The 25733-nt window shown below is 55.2% G+C and overlaps 1 protein-coding gene across 2 annotated transcripts in view; it reads left to right on the top strand.

Moving 5' to 3' along the window:
* KDM2A (lysine demethylase 2A) overlaps window positions 1-23901 on the top strand; it is a 36577-nt gene extending 12676 nt beyond the window's left edge. Inside the window, exons 4-22 of one of the 2 annotated variants that reach the window (XM_064657050.1) lie at window positions 2658-2796; window positions 3505-3583; window positions 4769-4815; window positions 5117-5295; window positions 6055-6161; window positions 6480-6573; window positions 7071-7224; window positions 8204-8319; window positions 8800-8926; window positions 9763-10184; window positions 15374-15457; window positions 17171-17437; window positions 17868-17999; window positions 18080-18169; window positions 18888-19600; window positions 20587-20750; window positions 21020-21178; window positions 21359-21574; window positions 21681-23901. In XM_064657050.1, coding sequence (XP_064513120.1) covers window positions 2658-2796; window positions 3505-3583; window positions 4769-4815; window positions 5117-5295; window positions 6055-6161; window positions 6480-6573; window positions 7071-7224; window positions 8204-8319; window positions 8800-8926; window positions 9763-10184; window positions 15374-15457; window positions 17171-17437; window positions 17868-17999; window positions 18080-18169; window positions 18888-19600; window positions 20587-20750; window positions 21020-21178; window positions 21359-21574; window positions 21681-21862 — 3471 coding nt within the window. In that variant the 3' untranslated portion in view covers window positions 21863-23901. Of the gene's footprint in view, window positions 1-2657; window positions 2797-3504; window positions 3584-4768; window positions 4816-5116; window positions 5296-6054; window positions 6162-6479; window positions 6574-7070; window positions 7225-8203; window positions 8320-8799; window positions 8927-9762; window positions 10185-13285; window positions 13443-15373; window positions 15458-17170; window positions 17438-17867; window positions 18000-18079; window positions 18170-18887; window positions 19601-20586; window positions 20751-21019; window positions 21179-21358; window positions 21575-21680 lie in introns of those variants that run through there. The other variant, XM_064657051.1, reaches the window with a different exon arrangement.
* Window positions 23902-25733: the final 1832 nt, after the last annotated feature.

Raw genomic sequence — 25733 nt, 5'->3', positions numbered from 1 at the left:
TCCATGGGTGGATCCAGCTGGAGTGTAGTTTCATGTAATGTGAATCCACAGCAGGCTGGTCTGGTGGAGTGGCCTCCTCTGAGACACATCATATTTGTTTGGTCGTAAAGCCTCCAGATTTGTTAGTGAGGGACCAGGTCATTTACTGCACATTCACAGAAGGAGGGAGTGGGATCTGTCCTCAAAGTTTGTGCTCAGGATTAGCCAAGACAAAGTGATCTCATGGTCCAGATGCCAAACTGGAGTGACTGGGCACTAAAGCTGGAGTGGCTAGATGGGAAGGGAGCAGGAGCTCCTGTTCGTGGCATCTCCAGCATCCGCCTATGACACCAGAGGGATTGGGATCAGGCCCAGCCACATGGTCATATTGCTGTTGAATTAGCTGCTCTACACAATCCAGAGCCTGTGCTGGCTCTGTGCCACTTCCAGAAGGACAGACAATGGCTGGTCATCATACCTGTGCCTGGAGCTGTGTTCCAGCCCAGGTTTCCTGAGACTTGCGCTCAAATGGGACTTACCTGAGTTTTAGCCCAATGTCACCTTGCTCCTAGTTAAGGTACACTTAACTAGGAGCCCTGAAATACCATGCAGATTTCCAGCCTGGGAGCCAAATATAAGTTATTGAGGGACTGATTTGGATATAGCCTCCTCTTGCCAGAATTCCGTGCCAAACCTTTTCCCCCACTCGTGAGGTTTTGTACCCAGTGAAGACAAGAGCTGCTTTTCCTCCTAAAAGTGAGTGTCTGGGGTAAAGCGGCAGCCTGGTCCTGCAGTGAGCCACCACCCACCTGATCCCAAAGCAGGTGAGACCACGGACTACAGAGCCCAGAATCCTTTGCCTCATTATGCATATCCTCTAGTTAGTGACAGAGAGCTGCCTGCTGAGACCTGTAATCCTAGGTTTGCCTGGGATTGGGAAAAGGGAAAAGATAGTCCTGCTGGAAGGGGATTTACATTTGCTCTGTGCCCTCATTTTAAAGCTGAGCACCACGCTGGGTTAACGGATTCTGTGATTTCTAAGGAAAAGTGCTTTGTAAGATGGACTCATCCTTTGATACAACACAGCCATAAAACTTCTACATCTCTAACTTCATGCTCTGATACATATCCTTTGAAGAGGCAGTCTCAGTTTAGAAGCAGAGTGGGCATTTGGGAATTCCAGTTTTTAGTGCGCACAGCCCAGTGTGAAATTCCAGGTGTTCCCCAGGAATAGGTCAATTATGCTGATGCCACCTCCATTTGTTTGGGGTTTTTTTTTTTAAATGCGTTTTTCTGTCTTTCTAAAAACCTGTAATTAAAGATTTTTATCTTTGTATTATTAAAATCAAGGAAAGAAAGTATTCCCATTTTCTCTCCATCTCTAGTGGAAGGCTTAAGACAAAGGACAGCAAACACACATCCCTTTTCCTGATTGTTTAGTCCTCAGAGCATTCAAGCTCTGAGAGGGACAGACCCTTGTTTAAGGATCTTTCTGAAGTGCCCCATTCAGGAGAAGTTGTTCCTGCCTGGCAGATAAGCTGTTTGTGCCCCTGTCGTTCAAGTTTTTGTCGTTCAGGGGGTTGGAAAGCCAAGCACAGTCAATGAGGTGTTAACAACGGATAAATGGCTCTACCTTGATGGCTGGGGAACTCCTTGTGGACCCGTCAGCCTGCTTAAAATTGTCAGTTAAAATTAAATGTTACTGGGGGTGGGTGGAAAACCCTTTTATTAATGTCCCTACATCCTCCTGCACTGGTTAAACTAACTAATTTTAAGAATCTCTTTAAGGCAGTACATGTGTATGAGGGAGTCCTTTCTCTTTCATGGTCCGTGGCTGGTTCCAGTGGTGTTGCTGAGGCTGTGACACTGCCACAGATGTGACAGCAGCTGTGTCACCTCCTATCCCATCCTGGCTGTCTGCTGGCCCAACAGTTGTTTGGTGTGCACGCTTGATACGGAGCATCCCTAATTGGGGGGATTAAATTAGCTTGGCTAATTCAGAGCAGGTTGCCTTTTATCTGGGGGGGATTTGGGGAGCATTCCCACGCAGGGTTCTGCCAGAGCTTGGCTGCTCCCTAGCCAGGTGGCCAACAGCTGGGGACAGTAATTATTTCCAGATCCAGCAATGCCAGAAGAGGATGTCTGTCAGGAATCCCCACACAGATGGACTTAGGAGACCCTGTAAGAAAAGGGTTCCTTCCCCTCTGCTAGTCCTCCCCACACAAACAAGGGAATAAATCACCTTTCGTGTACAGGCCTGGCCAAACATGAAAACTTGAGAATTTTGTGTCCAGTGTAAACCCTTCCTTTATCAGTTGGTGTTCTGGCAGACATTTAAATTCACGAAGTGTCTTTACCTCTAGTGCAGCAAAATACTGATGCACCTGTAAAAATGGGCAACTGATTCTTTTTTTCTTTGCCTCAGTTATTCTGAACTCTCTCCCCTCCTCCTGTATTTCTGTGTTAGAATTCATCAGGAATGATCCTCTCTCTCCCATACAGCCCATCTTGCACAAATGTGGATGCAGGAAGAGCGTATCTGATGTTTCAGTGGTGTGTGTTGAGTCCAGGCTCCCCCAGGGCCCCTGGCTGAGCTGTGCTGGGTTGGGATGAGGCTCTGGTTGTTCCTCCTGGTCCGTAACTCTTCCCTCACTCCCTGAGGTGTGTTCTCCCCTCAGCGTGGCACGATGAGGCGGCGTTACGAGGACGATGGAATCTCCGACGATGAAATTGAAGGGAAGAGGACATTTGACCTCGAGGAAAAGCTGTCCACCAACAAATTTAACTCCACCTTTGTGGTCTTCATGGAAGGCAAAGGTTTGTCTTGTAGCTGCTAATCAGTAAACAGGGCTGGTGCCAGGGAATGTGTGTAGGGAAATGGCATGGCAGCTGCTTCATCCGGAGAGCAGGGAGCTGATCTGCAGCGTTTCAGGTTGGCTGGGACACATGGAAGCCAGGAATGGGAGGGTTCTCCTGGGTCACCACCTGTAATTGCAGCCACATGTTGTCTATGAGATGTTTAATTCAAGGACTGTGTGGGATCTCTCCCCTTCCTTTCACCATGCACACGGCTCAGTGGGATGGCTTTTCATCACACAAGCTTGGGAGGATTTCCTGGAGGGAGGAGCACTTCTTCAAGGCATGTCTTGCTTGGCTGTGAGCTTTCTAGGAAACTGAGGACCAAAATCCGAGCTGTTTTCCCTGTTGGAGCAAACTCCCACTTCCCTGGGGGGCCTGTCTGAGGCTTATGAGCAGCACACACCATGTTGCTCCCAGAACTGCTGCAAAGGAGTTCCAAGATCTCCAAAGGAGTGTAAAAAAGTGAGGAACAAGGTTTTCTTTAGCTTACCACAGAGATAGGAGAAGGTTCTCAAGTCTCAACTGCCCTGAACAGCCTGATCCGAGTCAGAAGTCAGTTTGCTGGGAGCAGGGTTGGACTAGAGATCTCCAGAGATGCTTTAACCTCAGTGTATCCTCTGAAGGAGCCTCCCCTAAACCTTCCCTCTTCTTGTCTCCCTGCACCAGACTTCACAGTTGAGTATATCCAGCGGGGTGGCCTGAGGGACCCTCTCATCTTCAGGAGCTCGGACGGCCTGGGGATAAAGTAAGTGTTGGGGGCACGGAGTGGTGGGTGACTCTGGCCCAATTCCTTCATCTCCCCACATTGTGTGGGATCTGATCCTGGCTCTGCCAAGCTGGTATGACTGTGTCCTGTCCACACTGTCCTTTATGTGCAGTGAGCAGAGAGAAATATCTTCCACCTCAGTTATCCCGTTCTTATTAGTCTGTTTGGACTGAAAATGAGAGTACTGAATTGGCTGTAGGTGATCAGAATTCCACCAAATGTCTGGAAAGTCCCACTGCTGCTCTGATGCAACGTCTGGCTGGGTTTCTTTCCTAGTAACATAGGCATCTATTGCCAGAGAGTCAAACAATTTGTAGTATTTCTGGCATTTTCCAGAATTCCAGCCTGCTTTATCCAACTTCTAAACTGCTCTGTGTCTCTCTTGCTGCAGTACATTCATTGAGATTTACAGCTTTGAGTGTAAAGCTGGGTCAGTGTTTTTTGGGAGTTGATTAATACAATGATTAGAGGAATAAATGACCCCTCACAAACTCTCTGAGCCAGTATCAGCAGCACTGCTCTGAACCCCCCCAGCTGGCTGTGAATGGGTGGGTGACATCTCATCCAGTGCAGGATGTTCTGTACTGGGGTGAATTAGGTAGGAAGTCGTGCCAGGCTCAGTTTTAACTGCTCGGTGACTTGGGAGGGCAGAGATTTGATACTGAGGATTAGAGTGTGGCTGAAACTAGATTTCTCCTGAGCTTTTGGGTATTTCTCTGGGTCAAGAGCTGCTCGAATGGCTGCCAGGCTGTTCTGCCTGTGACAGCAGTGTTTGTACAGAGAAGTGTGCCAGTACAAACAGTTGGAGTGGTTCTGCTGTGTCAGTGGAATATACTGCATGTACTGGTCTGGCTATGCCTTTGGATTGGGATAACTCACACGAGCAGCCTCTAAAACGAGGGCTGGGATCGCTTAGCTCCTTTGCCAGAAGTCACTGTACAACGACTTGTGCTCTGGAGATGGTACATCCTATTCCCAAATCTGCTTCCTGAGCCAGAAGTTTGTCGCACTGTTTCACCCCAGACTTGCGCCCCTACAGATCTAATGCCATGGTCTGCACACACCCCAAAGCAGCACCTTCAGGGTGCAATACCTGGGTTACAGGTGGGGAGGGTCTGCACCAGAAGCACATGATGGTTTCTGAGCAAGGTGTTTGTCCTGCAGGATGCCCGATCCGGACTTCAGCGTGAACGATGTGCGGCTGTGTGTCGGTAAGTGTCACCTCCTGCAGGTAGGGAGGAATGGAGAGACTCTTTGGGTTTAAGCTGAGGTCTCATGGCTCCCCAGAGTGCAGCTAGTTGGACCTGAGCTGCCCTTACCCAGGGGATCACCTTCTTGGGTCTAATTTAACCTGAAGCAGCTTCTGTTTGATGTGGGTGTGGAAGTTCTGGGAGAGGCCAAGACATCACACTTGTGTGGGTGGCTTCTCTGAGGATCTCATCTCCTGGAGTCTTCTGAGTGGTGCATTGTGCACAGGGCCGGTTGCAGTGACATGTGTGTGTGTTGTGGCAGGGAGCCGACGGATGGTGGATGTCATGGATGTGAACACACAGCGGGACATCGAGATGTCCATGGCACAGTGGGCGCGATACTACGAAACGCCAGAGGAGGAGAGGGAGAAGCTTTACAATGTCATCAGCCTGGAGTTCAGCCACACCAAACTGGAGAACCTAGTGCAGAGACCTGCCACGGTGAGCATGGCTCTTCCTTCCGCAGGGATCTCCTTTCCCTGGTCCTCTTGGCACTGGAATGTGGGAGGAGAGGGGCTTCTTGGAACTTGCATGGGCTCAAGAGTGTGTGCTCTGGAAGCTGCTGGAGCTGATCTCCCAGTCAGGCTGTGGTGACCATGGCCAAGTCCCTGGCATGTCACTCTGCAGAGAGATGATGGGAGTTCCTTAGCTGTCAGCAATTGGAAACGTGGAAGTGGAGCTCCAGAGGGTTGTGCAGTATGGAAGGGAGGGTTTCTGGTGCCAAGTGCTGAAGTCTCTGAGGGCAGAGGACACCAGGATTGGAGGTGTGCTGAAAGAGGGGCAGGAAGCTGTTTTGTGGTGGGAAAACAAGTTGCTCTTACTGAAGAGTGGAAGGTGGGATGGATGGAATGGACATCCTGAACTCCCTCTGCAGATGGTGGAAGGGAAGGGGCAGCTGTGTAGGGCCATTCACTTCTCCCTGTAAACTGCAGAGGGAGCCTGGACATCTCTGGCTCTCCTGAAGCTTAGGGAGTTGAATCCCACCCTAGGAGATGCTGCCCTGCATGTTTTTTATGTAAGCCTGGTGCTGGCATCAGAACATCTGATCCTAAGTTCTTTATGTGTGGGATTTACCCAGTGGCACTGGGAAGGTTGCTGGCTCTGGGATGGGAACAAAAAGGGGGTTGCCACCTGCAATTAGCAGAAGGGTTTGCTGTATCCCTTTTCTCTCTGTTCACATCTCCCACCTTTCTGCCATAGGTGGATTTGATTGACTGGGTTGATAATATGTGGCCCAGACACCTGAAGGAGAGTCAGACAGAGTCTACAAATGCTATCCTGGAGATGCAGTATCCCAAGGTGCAGAAGTAAGTGACTTCCTGAGCTGTGGCAGCCAGCAAAGCATCCCTTGCAAGAGAACTGCCCAAGGGAGCAGGAGTTTGTACCAGGGGGAAGCAGGAGGCACAGTCTCCCTGTTTATTTTGCGGGTGACACTTGTAAGGACACTGCAGTCAGTTATTTAAGCCCGTTGGCTGTGTGGAAGGAGGGGCATCACATGGCTTCTGGCACTGCTCTGAGCCATTGGCCTGGGTTTAGGGGGCCCATTCCCTTTGGATGTGTTATGTCTGCTCCAAAACATGGATGACCACTCATTTTCAACTTACCATCACCTTTTTTTCCACCAGGTACTGTCTGATGAGTGTCAAGGGCTGCTACACAGATTTTCATGTGGACTTTGGTGGCACTTCTGTGTGGTACCACATCCACCGAGGGGGAAAGGTAGGACAGTCCCTGTTGGAACAACTACAGGTGCTTTAGGACAGTGGATGTTAGTCTGTTCTCCTGTTAATCCTTGAGGATGCAGGTCCCAGACAGCAAATTGAGGTCTTTCCACCCTAAACTTATGTTACGTGGAGGCAGACAGGTGCTGATCTCTAGTTCAGTTGTAGCTCTAATGTGGCAGAAATACTCAGGTAAATATCTCCTTGTCTTTAGCACTCTGGTGTCTTTTCTGGGCTCTACATCTCTTGACTCTGATGTAAATACTTATAAAGCATCCCAAGCTCAAGCTACCTGTGGCACTCAGTGTGTCAAGTTGGGAAAGACCTTGCTCAGCTGCTTGACCTCTTTAGAGGGGCATCTATTGAGGACATCTTACTGGGAATTTCTCTGAGAGAGGGGAGAGGAAGAGATTCAGATGTTTGAAAGAAGCAGGGGATAGTCAGTAACTGTTCATTATATGAGGACTTATATATGTGTGTTATCTTTATTTGCAGATCTTCTGGCTGATCCCTCCTACACCCCAGAACCTGGAGCTCTATGAAAACTGGCTTCTCTCAGGGAAGCAGGGAGACATTTTTCTTGGGGACAGAGTGTCGGAGTGCCAGCGCATCGAGCTCAAGCAGGGCTACACCTTTGTCATCCCCTCAGGTACCACAGCATGGGCAGGGGCATCCTGGCCTTGGCCAGGGTTCTGGTGAGACACTGAAACTCCTGAACATAGGCAGGATTTAGCTTCCTCATGGGTGACTGGGAGAAGGAGATGTGATGTGGCTCTGTCCTCTTGCTTCCCACCTCCCAGAACACGCCTGTCATGGCATTGTGGATTCAGCCCAAGTGACAGGAAAGCTGTGGCTGGCTCACATCACACTTGATTAACTATCAGAGGAGGCTTTCCCAGATCCTGTGGGGTTGACACCCAGAACAGTGCAGGTTGAGGACAGACTGGCCCAAGGTTAGTCCAGGCTCCTCAGCTTCCTGGGTGTCTCATGACACCTCTGCAGAGTTGTAGCTTTCAGCAGGACCAGGAACAGAAAAGAGCAGGGATTGCTCAACTTACTTATTTGAGTCCTGTTATCACAACTGACACCTCTTTTGAACTGAGTGACTTTGCCTTAAGGAAACCCGTTCTGGAATTCCCCAAATGTTGGACTTGGCTGGATTGCTTAGCCTTGGAGATAACAGAGCTGGAACCTGAGTTACTTTGAGAGTGTTTTAATTGTTGGAACAGACTTTGGTAGACTGTTTTCATTGTTGCTGATGTTCTTAGGCCCAACACAATTAGGAAACAATATAGAACAACACCAGGATGATAAAAAAACTATGGAAGGGGGCCAAATGAGTTTGGTGTTGTATGACTTGGGGTCTCTATGGTCCCATTGTAGCCCCCAGCTGCTTTTAGGCCTGGTTGATGTGACAAGGGGTCAGTAGCCAGTCTTGTGCTTGCAGCTAACCTGGATACAGATGTAACTGTCAGGGTGGGCTTATCTGAGTGATGTGAAGGTGGTGCAGATTTGACAGCCCTGCTCGGAAGAGCAGAGTTCCTCAGAGATGGAAAAGGACTGGAAGTTGTGAGACCTTGATGTCATCTTGTTGCTCAGGATTCTTCCAACTCTCCTTTCTCTCCAAGGTTGGATCCACGCTGTGTACACTCCCATGGACACGCTGGTTTTTGGGGGCAACTTCTTACACAGCTTCAACATCCCTATGCAGCTTCGGATCTACAGCATTGAAGACCGCACGCGGGTAATGACCTGTGGGAGAGCCAGGAGCAGGAAGGGTGGGGGGAAACAGGCAGGCACATGGGTGTTCTTGCTTGTTACTTGGGGAGATGTGGGCCTGCAGTGCTCAGCTCCTGCAGAGAAGCTTCAGGACACACCTGGGATGTGTTGGACACTCGGCCAAACCGGGTGTGGCATCTGTCAGTTTCTCTGGTACTCGTGATTAGAAGGTCTGTGGGGGAAGAGCTGCAACCCTGACAAAGAAAAATGAAATATTAACGGCTTGGCAAGCGAGTAGTGCCTGGTCTGTGCCCTGCCTGGTGATAACATCCTTCTGCAAGGAGAATCCCATCAGGCTGCCAGAAGCAGGAATGATGCCGTTACACATGGACACGTGTTTCCTATCTCCAGAGGGGATCGCTCTGCTTTGAGGCAGCAGTAATAGAACTGTGAGTGCAATGGTGGTGAAGGAGGCCTGAGCAGACCCTCTCGTCTTGTTTTGCAGGTCCCAAATAAGTTTCGTTACCCCTTCTATTACGAGATGTGTTGGTACGTGCTGGAGCGTTACGTGTACTGCATCACCAGCCGCTCACACCTCACCAAGGACTTCCAGAAGGAATCGCTCAGTATGGGTAAGCCTAGCCCTTATTCCTTCCTTGCCCCTGCCAGACTGGTTCCTTACATCTTCCTGCTGGGGTACTGGCTCAGCAGTGTGGTGGGCTGGGTGTTCCTCTGAGGAAGAAGCCAAAACCAGCCAGACTTCTGCTTCCTCCTTCGCCCCTGCGACAGCCCAGGTTCCTCAGAGCTGCAAAACCAGCACACCAGTTCCTGGCCTTGTTGGGACACACAAAGCCTGTCACACAAGAGGTGGAGGGAAGTTGCAGTGACCAGCACAGTGCTGTGGGCTCTGGGGCAGGAATGATCTCTTGCTGGTTAGGGCTGCTACATGCAGGGGTTTAAGTGCTGTTAAAGTTACTTGCAAGGGCTCAGCGACCTCACAGTCATGAGTGAGTCCACATCCTGTTTTTCCTGTCATGAAGGCAGGATCAAGGTCCTGAGTCACTCCCAGGACCAAGTGGCTGGAGATCCCAAGCCCTCCAAAGCAAAATTAGGTTGGCCAGGGCTTTGAGCAGCCTGATGTAGCGGAAAATGCCTGGGCCCGTGGCAGAGGGGTTGGACACGATGACCTTTTAGGTCCCTTCCAACCCAAACTATTCTAGGATTCCATAAAATTCAGTCAAGGGTGTTGCTATCTTTTCCTCTGGGATGTTTTTCCTTATCTGTTGCCTTGCATTCCCACAAAACAAGCCAGGAATGGGAAAGAGTTTTAGCTGTTCTTTTCCAGCTGCTACGGGTCCCCTCCTTTCCCCTTACCTTGTCCCCATATGTATCTGTTGTGGCTGGGAGGGATTCCTCTAGAAGCTGAAAGCCTGCCCACTGTGCTCTCACTCTCTCTCCATCGTGGCAGACATGGAGCTGAGCTCCTCGGACTCGGTGAACATGGAAGAGGAGGAGGAGGAGGACGAGGAGGAGGATGCAGCAGGGAAGGAGCCCAGGCGGCCGATCACGAGGCGGTCCATCCTCACCAGCCCCATCGCCAATGGTGCCAATGTGGACTATGATGAACTGGGCAGGAGCTGCCGGAGCAGCCTGCCGGGTCTGAAGAAGACCCCATCCATAGACTCTTCCGACTCCAGCCGGGGCTCCCAAAACGGCCAGGCCTGGGACCCCACCGGGGGCAGCCCACGCAAGAACAGGAAGGTGCACCTGACGCAGTTCGAGCTGGAGGGGCTGCGCTGCCTTGTGGACAAGCTGGAGTCGCTCCCTCTGCACAAGAAGTGTGTTCCCACTGGCATCGAGGATGAGGATGCCCTCATCGCTGACGTCAAGGTAGGCCTGGGGCTGCCACAGGGACTGGCATTCCTGGGGGATGCCAGGTTGCATCTGCTTCATTGTGGTATTGGAAGTGGAAAGGCTTGACCCTGACCTGTCTTGGGGCAGGGGGTGATGTGTCTGCAGGCTCTGTGTCCTCCTCTTCCTCTGCATGTCACACCTGAGGGACAGCCCTTGGATTTTGGGTCAGGGTAGCAGGAGCAGTGAGTGCTCCCAGCCAGCGTGGCTGAGACCCCTCTGGGGACCCTCTGGGCCTTGGCTGGGTCCCTCATGGGTGTCAGTGCAAAGTGCCTCTTGGAGATGCAGGTCACTTCCAGTTCTGCCTATGGACTCCGTGACGGTTGGAGCCCTGTCCTTGCCCAGGTGAATTTGGCCTTGTTTCTTTGGATTGTTTGCCCAGGGTGTGACCTGAAGTAACATGAGTCAATTTTTTAAGGCCGGTGAGGGTTGTTTGGGGTTTTATTTCCCTTTGTCTGCCAGACCTGTTGAGCTGACCCCATGAGCTTTGGTGTTTTAGCACCTTCAGCACTGAAGTGAGACCATCAGCCTCACTTTATTCCCCACAAGTCCATTTTAGTCCCTGAAACCAGTTACCACTTTCTCCCCTACTTGCTGATGGTGATCTGTTCAGCTGCTTGCCTGTATCAAAGCTGACATCCAGCTCTGAGGTCCCAGGGTGGGCTGTGCTGACTGAAGGAGTGGATGTTGGTGCTGTTAAAGGCTGCACTTCTGGTTTCCTGTGGCTTTTCAAGCCTTCTGTGTGTGCTGTGACCTTAGAGTATGTGACACATGTGGTTCTGAGCCCCTGTGTGATGCTCTGGAGGAGCTCAAGCTGTGAGCACCATGTCTCACCCTTGGACTGAGAAAAGGAGGCTGGTGTTGGGCGTTTTGAAGGCAGGGCAGTCAAGGTTGTTGGTGTTCAGTTGGGTTTTGAGACCTGTTCAAAGAATTTGTTAATATTTTGGAGCAAATGAATCTGCGCCTCTGGTTTTGGTGTGACTCCCCCCCCCCATCCCTGTGTCTGGTTGTGAGCTGCAGGTGACAATCCCTGTTGTCCCAGACAGTTTCCCTGAGGATTTGCTCCTTAAAGCTGGCTGTCCTTGGAGGTTCAGAAGGATTCTGGCCCTCAGGACTGGCATCCTCAAGGCACAAAGATGCTTAGTCACCACCTTACAGTGGCTGGAGAAAGTGGGACAAGTTTGTCAAACCACTCTTCTAACTTCTGTTTTCCATAGAGGTGATGGAACTGGCTGGTATAGATTGGCTTGTAAAACCTGAAAAAGGCTAAGACATTTCTAGCTAAACCTTTTAACTAGGGCCATCAATTGCAGCTGGTGTTCTTGTCCTTGTGGCACCAGGTAAGGTCATTTATGGACCTGGGATGTGGCCAAGGACTGTTGGGAAAAAAACCACTTTGGTCTGTGCTCCCCAGGGTCAGAATGTGGTGTTTTCTCACCCAGACATCCTTGATCTGCCCCTCAGATCAGATGTCCTGCCACGCTTCCTGCTACCCTCTTCTATCCAGTGTCCCCAGGCAGAGGGTAGTAAGCATGGAGCAGGAAAATGCTGCCTTGTCCCACAGCCTCTTGTGTAGTGATCACGATTTCCGGGTCTGTCTAAGTTGGGTCATGTGGAAAAGTATGTATCCTGTCATGAGTTGAGCCTGGAGCATCACATGGTGGGACGTGGCACTTTGGATGTGACAAAGATGTGCTTCCAGCTCTGTGGCAGGAGGGATTGTCTGAAAATCCTGATCATGGGGTCGTTGGAGGAATCACTGTCAAAGAGGGAATTTCTGAGAGGTCCTGTTGTCTTTTGACTGTTCCTGTCCATCCTTTCTGACTCCTCTGGGGTGTGGACTTGAGAGGAGAAGGATGGTCATGAGGCAGCACAGCAGGTCTGACAATTCTGAAGCCAGAGCCCTGTGGCCTGGCATGAATGGGTTATATCTGGACTCTTCTTGGAGCTGCTGGAGCACCAAGGATTGTAGAAACAAGGAGAGCCTCCCCATAAGTAGTGATCCTGTCTCCAGGACCTCATCTCAAAGCCTCTGGTCTGGCATTGCCCACGTACTTGGCTGGATGAGGAAGTTGAGGGTGGCCTGTGAGCTGTGCCAGGAAGGTCTCCCTTTCTGAGAGGTGGGATGGCAGCACTGGTCACACACACAGCACTTGGGCTTGTGGGCCACGAGGACCCAAGGGTGTCATTGGCAGTTCAGGTGGTGACAGTCTGGACCCAGGTCGCGATGTGACTGGCTTCCTGGAAACACAAAGCTGTAGTTACCTGCAGATGCTTTGGATATATCAGGAGTGGGAGCAGCCGCTGTTTTGCTTTATTTCAGGAGTTTCCTCCATTTTAATTGCAGTGTGTAGCTGGGGGTGGGGGTGGGGGTCTCGGGGAGCTGGGGCTGACTGAGGACACCTTGATCGCCCGGCATGGATCTGTCCCCCTCTAGTGGTTTGGTCCCCGGTGTGCCTTTGGGAATACGGGTGCTCCCAAACTTGGCCGGCCGGATGTTTCCCAGGGACGATTCATCCATCCAGGTCGGGAGAGTACGGGGTGCAGTCCCTGGAGGGGGCTGCAAGGGGGACGACCCTTTGCCTACATTCCAAAACCCCGCTCACCCCACTGGGGTCTCCCAGATCCAAAACCCGGCTCGGAGCAGACAAAAGAAAGGCGTCGGGGCGGCTGGGCGTGAGCGGGACGCGGTGAGGGCTCTCCGCCACGCTTTCCCCGGCCCCGGGGAGCCTGGCCCCGGCATCTCGGATTGCGGCGGCGGAGGGAGGGAGCCCGGGGAGGCCGGTGGGCAGCGCCGCCCGGACCCTGCGCCAATCCCCGCCGTCCCGGCCCCTCCCGGCGCTGCAGCAGCGCGGCTCTGCCCTCCGCTCCCTCGCTCGCTTTTTCTTCTGCCATCTTCCCGTTGCAAAGCATTGCTGGGAACCGCATGTGGGTGACGCAGCAGCATTGTCTCCGGCTCAGGAAGCTGCCGCCGCCGCTGCCCAAGGGCTCGGGAGGAGCACGCGGCCGCCGGTGCGGCTGCCGGAGGCGGGGGGGAGCCGGGGGCGCTCGGGGCGGAGGGCGCAGCTGCTCCCCCAGCCATGTCCCCGAACACCGGGGGTCCGGCCGGGGTCTGAGCCAGCCCCCGGCGGTGTCCGGGGAGAGGGTGGGGGGCCCCAGCCCTCGCAGTGCGGGCACCGAAACAAAGAGGGCTCGGCAAACTTCACCCCAGAGTCTCGGCAGCTTCAGAGGCGCAAGGTCAGGCAGCTGGCAATGCTCGTGGGGAGGGGACGCGGGGACGCTCCGGTCCCAGGCAGGGTGGGAGGGGACTGCGGTGGGACCCCTGATTCCCTGGGGGTGTCTCTGGCTGGTGCTTGGGCTCACCTCTCCCTTCCCCTTCCCCCGGGGCGCGCTCGCCGCTCCGGCCGCGGTGCTCACACGGTCCCCTCCGCCGCGTCCTCGCGGCTACAGCGCCGAGGGGGCACAGGGGACGAGTGGGCTCTCGCCCACCCTGGCTCCGAGCCAGATGGAGCCGCAGGACCCGAGAGTCCCCCCCAGCCCCTTGGCTCTCCGGCTGGAAACGTGCCTGAGCCGCCGCGGAGCCCCGGGCAGGGGGGACGCCGCGGTTCGGTGCCCACGCGGATGTCCGTGTGCGAGCCCCCAGCCCTGACCTTTCCTCGCGGCATGTGCTCCTGGGGAGGCGGAAGGTCTGGAGGCAGCACGCTGCGCTGCCGGGCAGCCGAGGGAAGGCTGCGGCTTCCTGCCTCCTGAGGCACCCGGAAAAACCGGGTGGGGGGCACGCCGGGCACCCCCTGCCCTGGCCCTGCCTGGCAGCAGGAAGCACCGCCCGCCGGGATGCCGGCAGGAGGCTCCTGCCTGTGTAGCCATGGCAACGTCAAGTAAATAAAGCACCTTTGCAACGGGCAGATTTGGTGGGGAGGGGTCTGCGCTGGGGGAGGGCGAGGAGGCCGGAAAGACCAGGGTGAGTGTGGGAGCCCCCGTCCAGTGGGAGCGAGGGGCTGTCGCGCCGTAGGGCAACGTGCCAGTCCGGTCAGTGCCGAGGGATCTCTCCGTCAAAGTCACAGCCAAACCCCGAGGCAGTGCGGGGGAGCAGCTCTCGGCTACCCGGCAGCTTGTGCCAGGCCATGGAGGGGGTGCTGGGGCACCACATCCCGCTGCTGCTGCACCCTCCAGCTGCTCCGTGCCGGGGGAGCAGATGGGGGGGCCGATTCTGGTGAATCCTCCCCCATAAATCCCCCCAGTTGCCGAATCTTGGCGCTCTCCCCCTACCACCGCCCAGCGCGGGGCCTCGGGGCTGAAATGCAGTTGATGAAAGCGCTGGTGCAGATCGACTCGACAGAGCTTGTCTGTCTCATGTGGGGAGTGTTACGACCCACCCCAGAAAAAGGGAGGGGGGATAACCCAGGTTTTTATCAATAATTCCCTTGAGGTGGATTAGAGTGAAACGACACTGAATAATCGGTGTTTGAAAACATATACTGACAAGGTTTATTTTAACAATTCTGTATCAACAAGCATGCTAACAGTTTGGGTGTTGTCATAAAACAATGCAATACAGAGATAACTTTTGGGGGGGGGGGAGAAACTGTTTAGGGGAGAGGAAAACCAGGATGAGAGTAAGGGAAAAGAGAAGCTGAGAGTATAAAAGAAATGGACATAGTCACTGCCCACTGGATCCAGCGATGCTTGAGAGCGATGGTCTTGATTCACAGGCGGTGGGGGAGAAGGAGAACCCCCCAAATTCTCAAAGTCACCAGTCAGTTTATATACCCTCAGCATGCTTTTGCACCTCCCTGGCATGAGGAGTTGTTTGCCTTTTAGGGCTTAGCACTGGAGGGAGGGATGGGCCCAGTTGGCTACCTGAGGTATCTTCTTGCCTTTTAGGGCTTAGCCCCTCTGAGGCAACTCCTTGCCTTTTTAGGGCTTAGTCCACCTGAGGCATCTCCTTGCCTTTTTAGGGCTTAGTCCACCTGAGGCATCTCCTTGCCTTTTTAGGGTTGCTGGTGGGTGTGGGAAGAGGAGGGCTCCTTCCCAGCTGCCTTTGAAGCGTGCTGGCCTTGGCATCTGGTCGGAGCCTGCCTCACTGGCAGCAGCCATGTTTCCCTCTGCTCACACCTGTGCTTTTTGTCTCTGTGCTGTGTTTTCCCCTACTCCTCTCTCCCTGTTAGCTGCTGTTGGAAGAATACGCAAACAGCGACCCCAAACTGGCACTTACAGGCGTCCCCATCGTCCAGTGGCCCAAGAGAGATAAGGTAAGAGCTGTGAGGAGGGACCTGGGTGGGTGTCACATGGGGCTGAGTCGCTGCCCAGGACTGGGGTGTGGTGGCACCGCTTCCATACCCGCCTTGGGAGCAGTGCCAAGGTGGGATGTAGGGTGCAACCACCTCCACAGCACCGCGGGCAAACTCGTTTGCTGGCAGAATGGAGTTCTCCCACCATGCCGGTTATCCCAGCTCAACTGATGGGTGGTAACTGGATCAGCTGCTCCATGTTCTCCAGCCCTTTGGTCATGCTCAGAGAACATGGAGCTTGGCTGTTGGAGGAATGGGTGATCCCGCTCTCCCAGCAGCTCTGGCTTGATAAGGGAGTCCCGGGTGGCCTGAGGAGTGTTGTGTGTTGGGGAAGGTCTCACTGTTGTAGTGATGTGAGGTGTGGGGTTGAAGGCCAGCATCGTCCAGCCCCTCACTGCAAGCTGAACGTGTCCCTTGTGTCCCTGTCCTTGCCAGCACACTCTGCTGTAGTACTGACTCTTACAACCCCAAGGGAGGCAGCTCCCTGCAGATAGCAGCCAGTTCCTCAGCAGTGGGACCTTTCCATGCATCCCTGCCCTTTCCCTCTCCAGCTATGCTCATAACCCAGGGCCCACAGCTGGGCCACAGCCCGGGCTGAGCTCGCTGAGCAGATGGAGGCACGGAGCAGCCGGACTTCCCCTCTGCAGGCTGCCTTCCTGTGGCCTGCCAGGTTGGATCCCCGAGGTCACTGCTTCCTTCCTGATGGGAGACAGGCTCCCAAGCTGGCTGTGGGAAGAGCAGGACCCCATCACTCTGGGAAGGGTGGGTAACACCCCATTTGGGAGTCTGGAGACAAAAAGCCTCTCAGATTGCCCTTTGGAGGTGCCTTTCTCTGCTTGCCTGCCCTGCCCAAGGAGATCCAGTGTGGATTGCTGGTCCTTGTGCAGCAGAAGCATCTCAGGCAGCTTTCTTGGGAGAAGAGACCTGGAGACATGTACGTCCTTTGGGTGCAGCACTCAGATGCTTGGCATGTCCCCAACCCCATCCTTGTGCTGGGATTTTTGGGAGCCTGCCCTTCCCCAAGCCCCTCAGCTGTGGTGGACACCCCACCAGGGCTGATCCCAGAAGCATGCTGCAGCCAGCAGATTTCCTTTGAGGGCTGATGGGATGCAGGGTGGCAAAGGTCAGCTGGAGAGCAGTGCTGTCCCACCTGTACTGTAAACGGGGGTGTGGGTGTTCCCAGTGTGCCTTGAGCTTGGGAAGGAGTGCCCAGAGCTGATCTCTGTCCTGTGTAGAGCTGACAGGTGACATGGGTTACAGACAGGAGTTACAGAGTATTCTGAGTTGGAAGGGACCCACGAGAATCATTGAGTGACACACAGAGAGGACAGCCCGGGTGGACCTTGTCATTCCTTGCCTCAAAAGGAAAGAGTGGATATTGTTGGAACACTGTGGTGTCTTTGGGACTCATCACCCCTTTTCAGACCCATTGTTGAGTCCTGATGGGGGGTAGGAGGAAGGGGAGCTCTTGGTGTGGGGTGATGGAGTGTCCTCAGGGAGAGCTGCTGGGGAAGCACCAATCCAGGCTCCTTTGGCTGTGGAGCAGTGAGGGTGCAGAGCTGTTCTCCAGCATGTTATCCATTGCAGTGCCGGATCCGATCAGAGCCTTTCAGACCTCAGCACAATGCAGTGCTTCATTCCTCTCACCCTATTCCCTTCTCTCTCTGTTGCCAGCTGAAGCTCCAGGCCCGGCTGCGGGTGCGCCTGCCCACCATCCCCATCACCAAGCCTCACACCATGAAGCCGACCCCGCGCCCAACACCCGTCAGGCCCACGGTCTCTCCCATCGTGTCGGGCGCCAGGCGGAGGCGGGTGCGGTGCCGAAAATGCAAGGCTTGCATGCAGGGCGAGTGTGGCATGTGCCACTACTGCAGGGACATGAAGAAGTTCGGCGGGCCTGGCCGCATGAAGCAGTCCTGCGTCCTCCGGCAGTGCTTAGCGGTGAGTCTGCATCCTCAGTCTTCCCCTGGGAGACTCCTGCAGTCTGGCCATGGCTCTGTGTGGCCTATCAGGGCCATAAACTAAAACACAAGAGGTTTCACCTCAACATGAGGAAGAACTTTCTCTTGAGGATGGCAGAGCAGTGGAGCAGCTGCCCAGGGAGGGCATGGAGTCTCCCTCTCTGGAGACATTCAAAACTCACCTGGACCTTTCCTGTGTCACCTGCTCTAGGTGGGAGGTTTGGACTAAATGCTCCCCAGAAGTCCCTTCCAACCCTAACAATTCTGTGATTCTGTGACAGAGGAGGGCAATTACCCAAGTTTGGTTCCTGGGGAATAGCTGGCCCCTTCCCCATGATTCAGGTAGTAGGGAACGAAAGGGGGAAGGCTGTCCCACCTTGCCCTGGTTTCACCCCTGCTTTCCTTTGTAGCCCAGGCTGCCTCACTCGGTCACATGTGCACTTTGTGGCGAGGTGGATCAGAATGAGGACTCGCAGGACTTTGAGAAGAAGCTCATGGAGTGCTGTATCTGCAACGAGATCGTTCACCCTGGCTGTCTGCAGGTGAGCAGGGCAGGTGCTGGGCATGGGGGGGGCTTGGTTCTGGGGCAGGGCTACTGCTGACCCCCTCCTTTTCTTTGCAGATGGATGGGGAGGGGCTGCTCAACGATGAGCTCCCCAACTGCTGGGAGTGCCCCAAATGCTACCAGGGTGATGACACAGAGAAGGGCCAGGTAAGGAGCAGAATGTCTGTCCTCCATCACACTGCATCCTGCCAGGGATGTGTTCAGCCAGGGTGGGCTGGAGGGACCAGTTGGGCAGTGACTAGTGAGAGTGAGGATTGTGGGAGTGCAGCACTTGGGGGCCCGCCCACATCTTGCTGCAATCCTATCCTGGCATCCCACAGGGGCGAGTCCCCCAGTACTGTGATGAGCACCCCTTGTTCCCACTGATGCTGAGCTGGGATCCTGAGAGATTCCACTGCAAGATACACTGGGCTGTTAGGCATTTAGTGAAAGCCACTTCCAACCTCAGGAGACACCCCTTTTGTCAAGGGGGAAGGAGAACATTGGTTCCTGGTGTGGGTGGACTCTGATCCTGGTGCTACTTAAATGAGCTGTTAGGAAGAAATTCTTTACTCAGAGGGTGGTGAATCACTAGAACATGTTGCCTAGAGAATCTGTGGCTGCCCCATCCCTGGAAGTGTTCAAGGTCACGTTGGACAGGGCTTGGAGCAACCTGGTCTGGTGGAAGGTGTCCCTGCCCATGGAAGGGGTTTGGAACAAGATGATCTTTAAGGCCCCTTCCAACCCAAACCATTCTATGATTCTACTGGGCACTGCTGGTGCAAGCCCTGCTCAGCACTGTGTTGTTTCCCTGGGGAAGAACAAAGGGGGAAAACATTCCCCAGGCCCACCACAGCCCCATCCCTGCTAACCCTCTTCCCCACAGAAGCGGAAGGTGGAGGAGAGCGACGATGACACGGCACAAGCCAAGGTGCTGCGGCCCCTGCGGAGCTGTGAGGAGCCCCTGACCCCACCGCCCAACTCTCCCACCCCGATGCTGCAGCTGATCCACGACCCGGCGTCCCCGCGGGGCGTGGTGACGCGCTCATCCCCCGGTGCCGGCCCCAGCGACCACCACAGCGCCAGCCGGGACGAGCGCTTCAAGCGGCGGCAGCTGCTGCGGCTCCAGGCCACGGAGCGAACCATGGTGCGGGAGAAGGAGAACAACCCCAGCGGCAAGAAGGAGCTGTCGGAGGTGGAGAAGGCCAAGCTGCACGGCTCCTACCTCACCGTGACGCTCCAGCGCCCCACCAAAGACGTCCACGGCACTTCGATCGTCCCCAAGCTCCAAGCCATCACGGCCTCCTCCGCCAACCTGCAGCACTCGCCCCGCGTGGTCGTGCGCCACGCGCCCGCCAGGATGCCCCTGCGGAGTGGGGGTGAGGAGGAGGCGGCTGCTGAGGAGGAGGATGAGGAAGAGGAGGAGGAGGATGAGAATGCAGAGGAGGGGGGGGCGGCCCGGCTGAACGGCCGCGGGGGCCGGGCGCAGGAGGACGAGGAGAGCTGCATGCAGAGAGAGGTCTGGATGTCCGTCTTCCGCTACCTCACCCGCAGGGAGCTCTGCGAGTGCATGCGGGTGTGCAAGACCTGGTACAAATGGTGAGTGTGGGGACCCGGGGTGGGCTGGGAGGACGTGCTTGGTGGCCTTCCCTTTGCTCCCTGGAGCCAGGCAGCATTGCCCTTGGACCTGTGTGCACTGCTCCTTACTGTCCCCTCTGGGAGATCTGAGCATCTGTGTCCCCCACCATGTCCTTATGAGGTGCCAGTGTCCTTTCCTCACCCACTACCCTGATGGTCCTTGCCCTTCCTGGCCTCCTGTGCTGCCAGCAGGCAGGGAAAGTGTGGAAGGCAGGCTGAGGCGGGATGGGTTTGCTGAGGCAGGATGCATTTGCTGGCTGGAAGTGCCTCAGGGGGCAGCAGGCCCAAAGACAATGCTGGCACTGGGACAGCTGTGCATGGTGAAGGGCTTGGGAACAGATGAGAATGGAAGCTGGGAGGTTTCTAACTGCCGAGCAGCAGGGATGGAGCGATGGGAAAGGACCAGCCTGCTTTGATCAGCAGCCGGTGGGAAGGGTGTGGTGTGATGGCTGGAGGACAGTGTCCCCTTGTCTGCACCTTCAGGGGCTCAGCTGAACTGCCATCGGGTCCAGGGTCTCCACAGATTCCTGTGAGAGAGGAGGAGTTTGTGCCACCTCTGGGCTCTGCCACAGCTCTCAGTGAAGCAGCAAGTGGTGCTGGAGCTGGGGGATGGGACCAGGAGGAGTGTTGTGTCTGCTGGGAGCGAGGATCCTTAGAATCTCTGCCCTGACAGGAGGAGCACCTGGAGGGGACAAGCAGACCAGCAGCTGTGACTCTGAGTCTTGTTTTGTGGTAGCAAAACCCTGCTGAATCTGCTCTGGGTGTTCCTGGGTGGCCAGATACCCTCAGCAACCTCCCATGTTTGGGGAAACCTATGGAAACCAGGAGGAGAGCCTTGTTCTGTGGCTGAGGCCATGCCAGGGCTGGGCTTCTCCCTGAAGCCAGGCAACCCACTGGTTGTCTCTTATCCCATGGAGCTCAACTTTCAGCCTTGTCCTTGTCCCCAGGTGCTGTGACAAGAGATTGTGGACAAAGATAGACTTGAGCAGGTGCAAGTCCATCACCCCCCAGGCGCTGAGCGGCATCATCAAAAGGCAGCCGGTCAGCCTCGACCTCAGCTGGACCAACATCTCCAAAAAACAGCTTACGTGGCTCGTCAACAGGCTGCCAGGTGAGCATGGGCTGGGGAGGGGTCCCTATCTGCCACCAGCCTGCTCCAAGGCTTCCTTAGGGCTGGAGCACAGTGAGACACACTCTGCACCCTGGTACCTGCCAGCTTGGGAACTCCTGGGGTTCCTGGATCTCATCCCCAGCAAACGTCCCACCCCAAGCAGGGAGGGGACTTGCTTCCTCATGTGCCTGGAAAAAGAGGGTTGAGATCTGGGATGCCTCAGAGCTGACCAAACCCGTCTGACTCGTTACCTCTCTCCCTCCTGCCAGGCCTGAAAGACCTCATCTTAGCGGGCTGTTCCTGGTCTGCGGTCTGTGCTCTCAGTACCTCCAGCTGCCCCCTTCTCAGGACCCTCGATCTTCGGTGGGCAGTAGGAATCAAGGACCCTCAGATCCGGGACTTACTCACGCCTCCAACAGACAAACCCAGTAAGCTGCTGCCCCGGGGCAGGGCTGGAGTGGTGGTCACTCAGGAGGGTCCCTGGGGGTTGTGGGGAGATGGAAGGGGATGACATTCCGATCTTAGAGCGGGGAGGTGATGCTGGATCCGGAGTGCTGCAGTGTGCCAGGGCAGTTCGTCTGTGCTCAGCTCCTCCTCTTCCTTCACAGGTCAGGACAATCGCAGCAAACTCCGCAACATGATCGACTTCCGGCTCGCCGGCCTGGACATCACCGACGCCACGCTGCGCTTGATCATCCGCCATATGCCCCTGCTCTCCCGCCTCGACCTCAGCCACTGCAACCACCTCACGGACCAGTCGGCCAACCTCCTCACCGCCGTGGGCTCCTCCACACGCAACTCCCTCACCGAGCTCAACATGGCAGGTGGGTGCGCTGCTCTGGCCATCCTGCAGCACCTCCCTCCTCCCAGCACGACACGGGATGTCTTCCCAGAGCTGTTCCCCTCACTCTAGCTCTCCTTTCCCTGCAGGCTGCAATAAGCTGACGGACCAGGCCTTGCTGTACCTGCGCCGCATCTCCAACGTCACCCTAATCGACCTGCGAGGTTGCAAACAGATCACCCGCAAAGCCTGTGAGCACTTCATCTCGGACCTGTCCATCAACAGCCTCTACTGCCTGTCCGATGAGAAGCTGATCCAAAAAATCAGCTAGAGACCCTCCCCGGGGCAGACTGAGGAGAAGGAAAAGAGCCCATCCCACCCCTCTCGGAGAGCCGCTCCTCCACCTCCCCACCTTGCCCTCCGTGTCCTGCCTCCCACCTGACTCGGCAGGCAGGGCCGCTGCTCCACTGTCCTTCCTCCTCCTCCTTCCCCGGGACTTCTGCCGAGGAAGATGTCCCGCCAGGCTGGCCAGTACCAGAGGAGGAATGGGCACATGGCAGGGAGCCTCAGCCCAGAGGCTGGCCGCTCCTGGAGTGGAGCTTGTAACAGAGGTCTCTGTGCAGAGAAATGGGGCACCCTCTTCCCCCAGCTTTTCCCCTTCCTTCCCATCGTCTCCTTGCCTTGAAACACTTGTCACTTCCGCGGTAGCACAAAGCTTGAGGGTCTCTCCAAGGAAGCGGGAGCAGAGCCGAAACACCCCATACCCCTCTGTGCCACCACCAGCTCGGCGCTTGCCCTGCGCTCTCACGCCCTTTCTCTTCCCCTCATCCAGCTGCAGGGACTGTGATACATCCCCCTCCTTCTCCCGCTGCTTCCACACATCTGGGCGGCTCTTTGGGTGCCGAGGGCAGGAGCCCCGTGGCTGGGGTGTCACCAGGAGCAGGGGCTTTGAGAGCCCGGAGGGGCGAGGCTGGGGGATAACTCGCTTCCACTCTGGGACAGCATCAGCCTTCCCGTCTGTCCGAGGGGATGGAGCAGGGGAGAACCCACAGGTACATCAGAGCTCAGGGAGGACTCGGGAAGCATCAGCCAGGGGTGAGTGAGCACGTGGGGGGGACAGGAGCTGCCTCCTCTTCCTCCCCAGCTCCCGGCACCGTGAAGCACTCTGGGGCCGGAGGGGCGAGGGCTGTTCCATGGCCCGGGACCGAACTGGCACGGCCACCCCCCTGCATCGTCCTCTCCTTCCCCCACCCCCCTTTTCGCTGCCGATTTTCCTTTGCAATGAATGGTCGGTCCAAAGAACCTCTCTCTAGGGCAGCAGAGAGCTTTTTGCACTTTAAAAAAAAACAACAAAAAAAACAACAAAAAAAAAACAAAACAAAAAAAAAGACAACAAAAAAAAAAGAAAGAAAAAAAAGAAAGGAAAAAAGGTTGGAATCTTCTTTTTCTGGGTCACTATTTTATTTCCCTCCCTGTCCTGCCTGTGCCCGGACGCTCCCCAACTCTCTCCCCCCCATGTCAGCACCCCGCTTTCTCCCTGGCAGCGTACAGATAGCACAATCCAGGGTGTCCCCTCTGTGCCACCCGTCCCCAGCCCCACAGGGGGGTCCCCCCGAGGGCAGCCCACCCCCCTGCTGCTTCAGAAGCAATAAGGGAGGAGAGGTGGCCACCCACCCCCTTCCTGGGCGTGGGGACTTTCCCCGGCTGCCACAGGGGGATCCGAGGGGACAATCCCGGAGTGCCTGGACAAGGGGTGGTGTGGCCTCACTGCTGGAGGGCTTGGAGCAGGAAAACACCCCTGGGTGAGAGGAACACCCTTCGGCCTCAGCCTCTCTTGGCGGTGGCGACCCGGGAAGACGTCGGAAGAATTAAAAGCTTTTCTTTTTCCTTTGGATTCATTTTGAGTTTTGCAACAAGAAAGAAAACTAAAAAGAGCTGGGGTTGAGTGTGGCTGGAAGGGCCAGGGGCTCCCCCCCTCTGGGGGTCCCTCCTCCACGGGGACAGCGCCCCCTTCCCGCTGTGCCCTGCAGAGACGCCTGTGGGCGACCCTCCTCACCACCCCGGTGTGGTGCAAATCCACAAGGAAGAAAAAAAGAGAATTATATATAATAAAAAAAATCACTTAGTGATTTAAAACCAACCCAGCCTGCTCCCTAAAGACAACTCCTGCAAGCAAAGTTACTTGTTTAAGGGTTTGGTTGTGGTTTTTGTTTTGTTTTAATCCCCCACCCATCCCCGTCCCTCCGTCCCTCCCTCCCTTCCCCTCCCTGGAGAAATATTGTAAATATCTATTTTTTTGTTGGCGATTTAGAGTCCATCTCTGATGTTTGTGCTTTAAAATTAAATGTAAGCATTAAGGGTAAAAGCAAACGAAGTCTTGCGCTCTCTCAGTTGGGGTTGGGGTTCTTGGCTGGGGCAGAGGGAGGGCACCTACTTGGCAGTTACTTTTGATTCATTTTCAGTTTGCCTTTCCTTTTTTTTTTTCCTTTTTTTTTTTTCTGGGATTTTTAGAGAGGATCTTTACTCATAACATATTACCACAAGACTGTTGTGGGGGGGAGGGAAGATCCCAGCCTCCCAAGGGAAATATTTTGTTTCTTGGGGGTGGATTCTTGGAATAAAAAATGTAAAAGAAAAAAAAAACCAACGAACTAAAATCCCTGAGTGTTGGCTCTGCCCATTGTTTGTCTGTGAGGGAAGTGGAGGGGATGAGGCTGGGACCTCCTCTGTCCCCCCTGTCCATCTTCTTGGGGTGGCAGTAGCAGCCATCCCTGTGTCCCCATCCTGGTGGGTGGTGGCAGCTGTGCTTGTGTCCTACCACCTCCTGGCAGGGCCATGTGAGTCCTTGCCCTCTGATCTCTTTTGGTGGATTCCTGGGCCACCAGGGTGACATTTGGCATCCCCCAGCCTGCAGGGATGTCACAGCCCACGTCCCCCAGCGGTCGGGCTGTGACATTTGCATGGTGAGGTGCAGGGCTTGCTCTTCCGTGGGTGACATCCTCCTCCACAGGTGGCGAGGCCAACGCCACCCTCCCTGTGTCCCAGTCCCTGTGTGTCACCTGAGTGATGCATCAGGACCAAGCGAATCAGAGCACCTAGAGCCCCTGCTTGTCCCCTCCTGGTGTCCCCTCCTGGTCCTGGGGACAGGGAGCCTGCACATGGTGTCACATGCACTGGCGTGTGGTCACACCTGGTGTCACACCGTGTGATGTGGGGTGACACGTGAGATGTCATGCATCACACCTGCTTGGTCACATGCAGGGCATCACACACAGAGCCACTGTCACACACCCAGCCAGTGTCACACACACATGGTGTCACACAGCTGGTGTCACATGGTGGCACACATACACAGTATCACACATTCACGGTGTCACACCCACAGTGTCACGCACACACAGTGTCACACACAGTGAGACACAGCCAATGTCACAGTGTCACACACAGGGAGACAGAGCCAGTGTCACATGGTGTCACACATTCACGGTGTTATATCCACAGTGTCACACCCACCCGCCCCCAGTGTCACCCACCCAGTGTCACACACAGTGAGACAGAGCCAGTGTCACACTCACATGGTGTCACACACACACAGTGTCACACATACCCCTGGTGTCAGACGCACCCAGTGTCACCTACCCAGTGTCACACAGAGAGACACACCTGGTGTAACACACATGTTCCTGGTGTCACACCCAGTATCACACACACCTGTTGTCACACAGTTACACACAGTCCCCAGTGTCACATACAGTGTCACACACACACCCCTGATGTCACACCCAGTGTCACACACCCACACCCAGTGTCACACCCAGTGTCACACACCCACACCCAGTGTCACACACTGGTGTCACACACCCACACCCAGTGTCACACCCAGTGTCACACACCCACACCCAGTGTCACACACTGGTGTCACACACCCACACCCAGTGTCACACACCCATAATGTCACACACACACACAGTGTCTCACAACACACACACAGTGTCTCACACACACACAGTGTCTCACACACACACAGTGTCACACCCGGTGTCACCCCCACATAATGTCACACTCTCACTGTCACACACCGGTGTCACAGCCGGTGTCACACACACATAATGTCGCAGACACCCCCACTGTCCCCCCCGGTGTCACCCCCCGCTGCCGTCGGTGTCGCGGTCCCCCCTGGCTGGGCGGGGCGGCGGCGCAGG

This window comes from Pseudopipra pipra, chromosome 6 (genome assembly GCF_036250125.1).
Source record: "Pseudopipra pipra isolate bDixPip1 chromosome 6, bDixPip1.hap1, whole genome shotgun sequence".
Lineage (NCBI taxonomy): Eukaryota > Metazoa > Chordata > Aves > Passeriformes > Pipridae > Pseudopipra > Pseudopipra pipra.
Note: the sequence above shows the minus strand (reverse complement) of the source record. Positions and strands in the feature narration are given on the sequence as shown.